This window comes from Mus caroli, chromosome 6 (assembly GCF_900094665.2).
Source record: "Mus caroli chromosome 6, CAROLI_EIJ_v1.1, whole genome shotgun sequence".
NCBI classification, from domain to species: Eukaryota; Metazoa; Chordata; class Mammalia; order Rodentia; family Muridae; genus Mus; species Mus caroli.
In genome coordinates this window covers 34,315,813-34,324,614 of record NC_034575.1, presented here as the reverse complement: position 1 = coordinate 34,324,614, position 8,802 = coordinate 34,315,813, and the positions used below count along the sequence as shown (strand labels likewise).

Here is an 8,802-nt window from a genome sequence, read left to right as displayed (position 1 = left end):
ACAGGATTTCTCTGTATAGCCCTGGCTGTCCTGGAACTCACTCTGTAGACCAGGCTGGCCTTGAACTCAGAAATCTACCTGCCTCTGCCTCCCGAGTGCTGGGATTACAGGTGTGTGCCACCACTGCCCAGCTCAACTTCTTTTTTCAATGTCAAGTTTTTAATATTCAAGTCTCTCACTTCTTTGAATGTCCTCATTGTCTGTTGTAGTGTGCTACTTTCATCTCTAATTTTATTGCTCTGAAACTCTCTCCTCCCCACTGTTAATTTGGTTAGAGGGTAGGTGGTCTGGCTAGGCAAGCACTTTTTACTCCAGAGCTATATCCTGAAGCAAATTTAAAAATTCATTTTGGATGCTGGTTAAATAAATGTGTACACAAAAGGCACAATTTTACTCTTTTGATTTTTACTTTTTCTTTCAATATTTTAAATGTTATATGTATTAACACTCCTGAGATATTAAGAGTTTTTTTTTTTAATTTCTAAGCTATCATATGATAAATGTTCCATTATCTCAGCATGTTCTATTAATTAAATCCTTGCCTGAAGTTGGGGAGAATAGGTCTGAATTTCACTGTAAAATCACCCAATTGTGTGTATCAACTATTCACTTGGCTTGGTGGTAACTGGCTGCTTAGCACCTGCCAGCCTTTGAGATGAGATGAGCCGGCTCCATCACCCTGTTGCTCCAGGGAGGGAGATGTGGAACCATCCACCCTGCTGCTTCCTTTGGATTAACCTTTGGCTAATTGTTAACTTCTTTACATGTTTATTGGCCTAGTTATGGTTTCCATCTTTGCTGAGATGATTTTGGCAACATACTTAAATATTTACAAAAATATCTATGTCAAATGTATTTTGAATGTGCTGAGTTAAAATTATTTACAATACTTTTCCTGTCATAAGACTTACTCTTACGGTAGGCTGCGGTTACTTTACCTTTGTGATTCCTGGGCTACATTTTTACTGTGGTTTATTGGAGCTTTTTTTTTCCAAATCAGGGTTTCTCTGTGCAGCGCTGGCTGTAACCTCTGTAAACCAGGCTGGCTTCAAACTCACAGAGTTGTGTCTGTCTCTGCCTCTGCTTCCTGGGTGCTGGGATTAAAGGTATGTGCCACCACCTCCAGTTGTTTACTGACACTTTCAAGAAACTGATTGATATTTTCTCTGAGAAATGAATGAGTCACAGAAATTCTCTTCATGGTTCTGTCTTTTTGCTTTAGCTGTACTCAGGCAAGCAAATACTGACAGGGCTCGCCTACTTAGAAAGTACAGTAGAGCCTCTTCCCCCTGAACCTCAGGCAAAGGGGAGCCTCACTAAAGGTTTGGAAATAGAACTATGTCTGAGAGCTTCAGATGACAGAATTGCCTGGAACCTGGAACCTTTGCAGTGAGGTTGTTAGTTACAAAGACAGGAAGCGTCTAAAAAGTTAAGTGTAGAACTGAGGGTTTTCCTTTAAAGTATCTTAAAACTTTGTTTCTGTTATGTTCAATAGAACTTCACATTTTATTTATTTTTACACTGTTCGTTTTAACTTTTGAGACAGGTCTCTTTCTGAGTTGCTAAAGCAAGTCCTGAATTCCTGGGATCAAATTTTCCTCACACCTGAAGTAGGACTATAGGACTATAGGCATGAACCGCCCACCATGTCTGTCTGTCTTTCTACTTCTAAGCTTCTTTTTAGATTTTTAAGTGTATTTTTTTAAAGATTTATTTATTATATGTAAGTACACTGTAGCTGTCTTCAGACACTCCAGAAGAGCGTGTCAGATCTCATTACGGGTGGCTGTAAGCCACCATGTGGTTGCTGGGATTTGAACTCAGGACCTGCAGAAGAGCAGTCAGTGCTCTTACCTGCTGAGCCATCTCTTCAGCCACTAAATTTCTTTTTAAAATAAATCTAAAAAAAAAAACTGCATGTTTTAATCTAAAGGATTACTAGCTTCTGTTTTTAAAAAAATATTTATTCTGTGTGTGTGTGTGTATACACGTGCACACACACATCTATATTTAAGTTTCTAGCCAATTCTCCTATCTTGCTTCCCATCTTGCTTCCCATCTTGCCATAGAAGTGCTGGGATTACAGACAGGAACCTCTTTTGGCATGAGTTCTGGGACTGAATTCATGTAGTCAGTACAGCAAGTATTCCCCTAGAGCAAACCCCAAGCCATCTCTCCAGCCTTAGCTTCCTAGTTTTAAAACTAAGAAAGTTACCTTAAAGGTTTAATAGGATTAGACTTTTTACAGATTACAGAATAACTTAGGTTCTTCTTCACTGTCATGACTCTCCTTTGTGGCAGTTCTGTGTAATTCTTGTGAAGGGATGCCATTCAGATACTCAGCATCTATTTCCTCCTGTGGTCTCTTGACAAGAAGAAAGTCTTTGGTCATCTTTTAATCTTTACTTAGGTTTCTCACTGCTGTCCGTTCTCAGATCTGTAGTTGTCTTCAAAGTGTCCATGGACTACTCCAGATGGTTGGTACAGGCAGAAGGATAATCCTGCTTGTTGGTTGACTGATAGTTTTTCATTCAAGGCAACCAGGGGAGCAAAATAAATTCCATAAACGCTTAGAGACGTATTGCCCCATTCTCCCAAAGAGGAACACCAGCAGTGTCTACAGAATGAACTTAAAGAACATAATGCTAGCAGTAACAGTTATTTAACAGTGATTCGTGTCTGCTAAAGGCCCCAGGGAAGATGGCCTCTCATCTTTCTCACCATCACCAAATTTAACTTTAAAATATTTTGGTTTCCCTGAAACTCTTGGCCATCTTCCTTTAATCCCTCTATTCTTTCTATTCCTGATCAATTAATCTATTTCTTTCCCTATATAGATTTCTCTATTATGGACAATTTTAAATCATATATAGTATATAGTCCTTGCTTGCCAGCTTTTTTTCACTTAGTACAGCATATTCAAGGTTAATTTATGTTATGTTATAGTATATATTTATAACAGATGAACATTTGAGTTGTTCTCATTGGGGATCTGAGTTCAGGCTCTCATACTTGCATGGCAAGCACTTTACCAACTGAACTGCTCCCTCAGCTCCTCAGCTCTTGTGTTAAGATAGGGTCTCATGTATCCCAATCTGTCCCTGAACTTGTTATATAGCTGAGGTTGGGATTACAGGCATGCATAACAATGTCCATCTTGTTTTCACATTTTGGCAATTAGGAATATTACTGTTAGGAACATTTGTGTATTTTTAATGTGTTTTGTTGCATATTTCTGTACAATATATTTTCTATTATATAATAAACCACCCTAAAGCCTAGCACTTAAAATAAACATTATTTTCAGTTGTGAAATCATGCTCTTGTGAATTACACTAATATTGGTTGAGTTCAAATCATTTATCTGTGACCAGTTAGTGGTTCTAGAAAGCTAAATATTCTAGACTAGTGTATGTGGCACGATGTGCTGATAGGCCAGCGGAGGAATGTTCTTAGAGCAGAGCAGATCAGAGGTGAAAGAGCAAGCAAAGTTCAGTTGTGCAAGATAGCAAGTAGTGCATATTTGCATTCCAAACCTTTCTTGGGTCATGTTTGCCAATAACTTGCTGCAAGATACCACATGAACAACCAAGTCTCTGAAGAAGCCTAGGGTCAGAGTAGAAAGAGGACTTGCAAAGTTCCAGACTAAAAGGTGTGCCTATTAGAAAGCCATTAACTGGGGCCATAAATGCAATCAGCCCATCACACATGAAGCAGTCTTTTCCCTATATTAATGCTTTTTCACTTTTTCCTCCTCCATGTTACTGCCTTTCTCCCTCAGATGTGCATTTGTGCTTACTCTCTTTCCTTCAGATCTTACATTAACAGCCCTCCGTATCCTGGTCTCCTCAAGCTCACCTGCTTGTTTGTTTGTTTACTATATATGTATGTATGTTTGTCTTTTAATCACAATCTGACATGTTATGTTTGTATAATGCTTGACTTTATGTAGCAATATGATTCATGAGATCGAGGACTAAAACCAAGACACTCACTCATTGGATTGTTGAGAGGAGTTGTTAAAGAAGTTAAATAAACTAATAGAGACAAGTATATAACCTGCCTGTTATAAACTAAGCACTGCATCAAGTTGATATTTTATGTATGGCACAATATTCTTAGCACCTACTTGTTATTGAAGTGTACAGAGCAAGTTAAGTGGAGAACTGGAAAGATTTTAGTATTAGAATTACAAAATCTAAAATAAAAAACTTACTTTGAGAGTGAGGGGGATGAAAAGCCACATATAGTAAATGAACCAGATACTATTTTCTTTACATTTGCTTATTTAATTACACGTGTGTGTGTGTGTGTGTGTGTGTGTGTGTGTGTGTGTGTGTGTGTGATTTGCCTGTGGATGGTTGTGAGCCACTGTGATGTGGGTGCTTGGAACTGAACCTGGATCCTCTGCAAGAACAGCAAGTGCTCTTTTAACCACTGAGCCATCTTCCCAGACCCGAGGTACTATTTTTCTATTAAATATAGTAACACTATGTCTGTAAGATATTCATAGAACATGAAGTGCTCCCTCTAAAATATTATTTCAGTATTTTGAGCATACATTTTACACTACCTGTCTCAGGCCTTGTCCTCAACACCCACTTGTTACCATTCCTCGTCCAGTTATTTTGTTTGCTCATTGTGATTTTGTGATTTGTTGGGCTTTCTCTGTCTTTTGAGTGCTGCTTTTAGTATTTGTGAGTAAAAGACCAAATAAACTGATTATAGTAGAACTCTGCAGTTCTGTAAGTCTAGGCCACTTTTCTAAGTGGAGTTTTCTTGTAGACTCTGTCAAGTGAGTGCTGTGTACTCCCTGACTAGCATCCTTCTAGGGTGCAAGGACTATAGCAGTCATAGTTAGTCACCCCAGTTATAGGTGAGGGCATCTTTAGGATTTCTTTTTAACCTTACACTTACTTACCTATGGTGGTTGTGAGGAGTGGCACACGCATGCTATGGTGTGTGTGTGTGTGTGTGTGTGTGTGTGTGTGAGTGATACATGAGTATAGAAGCACATGTACCAGGTCAGGGGACAACTCTCAGAAGTGGCTTCTCTTCTTGCACTGTATGATCTACAGATGGAGGGTATTCCTCATGACTGACTTAGCCTCACAGAGGCTGACTCCGAACAGTTTATTTTAGACATATTTAAACACAGGGCAATTTTGGAGACAGTTTTCTGGTGACAGTTATCACAGTAAAGCCTAGAGTGTGACTACATTGAAACTCTTGCAAAACCTGTCTGTGACCTCTCTCATAAAAATGGGTTCTGTTGACTGAGAAACAACACTCAAGAGTCTAGGAAGAATCTGGATAAATACAACAGTCTAGGGGACTCGGGCCCTACAGGTAGCAAAGATCACCAGGTTACTGCTACATCCATTCCCAGCTTTCTGGGCAGAAACAGGTATAGATCCCTATCTTAGGAGGCCCTTGTACTCCGGTCTTTCATTTGTTCCCATCTTAGAAGGGTTCAACCTTCATGTGGGTACATTGTAAGACAGCTGGAGTTAAGCTCTCCAGGCACAATATATTCTTCCGTTTTTTGGTTTTGGTGGTTTTGTTTTTCAAGACATGGTTTCTCTGTATTATCTTGGCTATCACTTGTAGCCTTGGCTGTCACTTGGCTGGAACTCACTCTGTAGACCAGGCTGGCCTTAAACTCATTGAGCCCCACCTCCCTCTGCCTTCCAGTCCTGGGATTAAAGGAGTGTGCCACCACCACCTGGCCAGTATCTTCTTTCATTAAAAAAAATAAAAATAAAAGTCCACTCAAGGGCTGGAGAGATGACTCAGCTGTTAAGAGCACTGGCTGCTCTTCTAGAGGTCCTGAGTTCAATTCCCAGCAACCACTTGGTAGCTCACAACCATTTGTAATGAGATCTGATGCCCTCTTCTCATGTGTCTAAAGACAGCTACAGTGCACTTATACATAATAAATAAATAAATCTTTTTAAAAAAATCCAGTCAAGTTTACACTGAAGATTAACCATCACAATAACAAACTAAAAAAAAATTACTTTCTGGTAGGGAGATCCAAATTTGATGGAAGATTAAAAATAGATTTTCATGATTTATTCTGTGTGTGTGTGTGTTTTAATTATATTTAATTTTGAATGTAGGTTCCACAGTATAGAAAATGTAATGTTTATATTTCTGAGTCTGGCTTATTTTATTTAATATAGTAATTGCTAGTTTTGATGGTTTATTCTGACTACTCAGGTGTTTGAATCTCTTATAGATAGGGATGCATTCTAGATGGAAAAAGGTTAGTACAGTTACTATAATCATAAACCCCACTCAGTTGTCTAAAGTCCCGAGAACACTGACAGTTACTGCAGTCTATTGTCTACATTAAAATACTTTTAATCCCTATGCTAAGTGATCTTTATTTAGATTCTTTTACTTTTTTAGGTATGGAATATCAAGCAAATGATTAAGTTGACACAGGAACATATAGAGGCCCTATTGGACAAATTTGGTGGAGAGCATAACCCACCATCAATATACCTGGAGGTAAGTTTTGAGTATTACTTTATGGTAATTTTGAGGGAAAAATGTATTAAAATGTTTTATAGTCATAATTTTGGTTATTTTAGAGAGCAGGATTGGAAACTGGAAGAATTTACTTTGTCTTTTTTTTTTCTTAGTCTTGTTTTCATTCACTTGTTGCAATCTGCATGTATTAGTTTTATTTGGAAAATGTCAAAACTGAGAGGAATGTCTCCTATAAACTTCAAAATATTGCCTGAATTTTTAAAAAAAGAATTATTAAAAAGAGAGAAAGGAAAAGCACACTGTTTTGGTAGTCAGCAGAATGAGTTCCCATCTTGGGAAATTTGGGTGGTTTTGTAAAATATCTTTTTGAGAGTAAGTTTCCCAGAGTTGTTCTCTCCTTTCCTATAGATAGTTGATAATCTTGGAATGGCCTAACACTGCTCAGTCTTGCTGCTTAGTGATGCCTTGAGATTTGGATCATCTGCCTTGAGTGAGGTTATAAATCTGTAGTTAGCCATTGTTCTTAATCCTGTGAGGCAGTAGGGACTATATAGTCAGAGGTAGGCCTTCTTGCCCTTAGTTTCCTTCTAAAAGTCAGTCCATCCTTAGCAAGCAGGCTCTTGTGGACTTGACAAGACTGCTTGCCACACTTTCTACTGCCTTTCTCCAATAACTCTTGCTCAGCTATAATTGCATGATGGTATGTGCTGTTAGTCCCAGGTCTGAGACTTTGAGGTCAACCTGGGCTACATGATAAGTTCTAATAGAGACACCTAAGCTACACAGTGAGACTCTGTCTCAAAACAAAAAAATAAAACAAAGACCAAGTAAGCATTTGGCTTCAAATACCAGAGATTTTAAAACATGGTTTGAACAACTTGTAACTAAAATTTCTAATTTAGCAATCTACTTTTTTTTTTTTTTTAAGAATTATTTATTTACTATACGAGTACACTGTAGCTGTCTTCAGACACACCAGAAGAGGGCATCAGATCCCAATACAGATGGTTGTGAGCCACCTTGTGGTTGCTGGGAAGTGAATTTAGGACTTCTGAAAGATCAATCAGTGCTCTTAACCGCTGAGCCATCTCGCTAGCCCCTTAATTATTTTTCAAAGAAAAATTAAGTCTTCATTATTTTGTGAGAAAGTTAAGTTTGTGTTTATAAAACAAACCTTGGAACTTTGGAAACACCAACTAAACTGTTCTTCTCTTGTCTTCCTCATGACTTATTCGTGGATCACACTGCTGCTTATGCTATAAAATGTAGGACTAGAATTCTATCTGTACTTCCAATTGTGTAGTAGGAGCCAAGCAAAGAAGTAAGAAGTAGTCTTAGTAGTCTTAATGAAACTGCTCATTTTTGTTTATCAACTATACAACAGAAGCAACAGTTTGTCTCTGTCTATTGGGCACTTTCCCACATTTGAATCAATGAACATGTTATTTATAGTCATGATGGATTGCTTCAGCCAGACACATACTCTTCAGACATTTGAATACTAAAAATTGATTGGTAAAAAGAAAAACATTTGTGCTTATTCTTATTCTATGCCCTGTACTATGTTAAATGCTTTTATTAATACTTACAATTACTTTTAGCAAACTCCTGCATAGGTATTTTATTTCTATTTGACAGGCTAACTAGAGAGGTTAAGTAACTTACTTCAAGTGGTAGGTAACTATTGCTAAAGGGAGAAGGCAGATACCGAGCTTACAAATCTGTGAGACTGACAACTGCCTTATTCCACTGCTTTGCTATCCTGTTGGGTCTCTGCCCTTGTGCTAAACATTTCTAATTTATTTATCTATTCTTTGTTGTACAAAATATGGACTTTTTTTCAAATGTATTTAATTGGATTGGTTTCTTTTTACAACTATGCGTATAAAATTGAATCATATATTCAAAAAAAGTGTAACATCAAAGCAAAGTTTAATGGGTTATAAGTATGTGACAAAGTAATAGATTCCATATGTACTAATGACATATAACTATAGTGAATATTTATGAAACATTTTAGAAAAAAATTAGGATAGTATTATATGTAATAGTTTAAGAACTGAGTTTATAGTTACAAAATAGTATAGTTCCTGAGATATGCTAAGGTTCTACAGCTAGGGATACTCACTGAATACCCTGTAATATTTATACTGTTTGCAGTGATATTTAAAAAAAAAAAAATGTGCCGGGCATGGTGGCGCACGCTTTTAATCCCAGCACTCGGGAGGCAGAGGCAGGTGGATTTCTGAGTTCGAGGCCAGCCTGGTCTACAAAGTGAGTTCCAGGACAGCCAGGGCTATACAG

General features: G+C 37.8%; 1 protein-coding gene across 7 annotated transcripts in view; it reads left to right on the top strand.

Moving 5' to 3' along the window:
- Braf (B-Raf proto-oncogene, serine/threonine kinase) overlaps positions 1–8,802 on the top strand; it is a 123,475-nt gene that overhangs the window by 31,874 nt on the left and 82,799 nt on the right. For all 7 annotated transcript variants that reach the window (XM_029478321.1, XM_021164363.2, XM_021164362.2 and 4 more), the window contains exon 2: positions 6,415–6,516. In XM_029478321.1, coding sequence (XP_029334181.1) covers positions 6,415–6,516 — 102 coding nt within the window. The remainder of the gene's footprint in view (positions 1–6,414; positions 6,517–8,802) is intronic.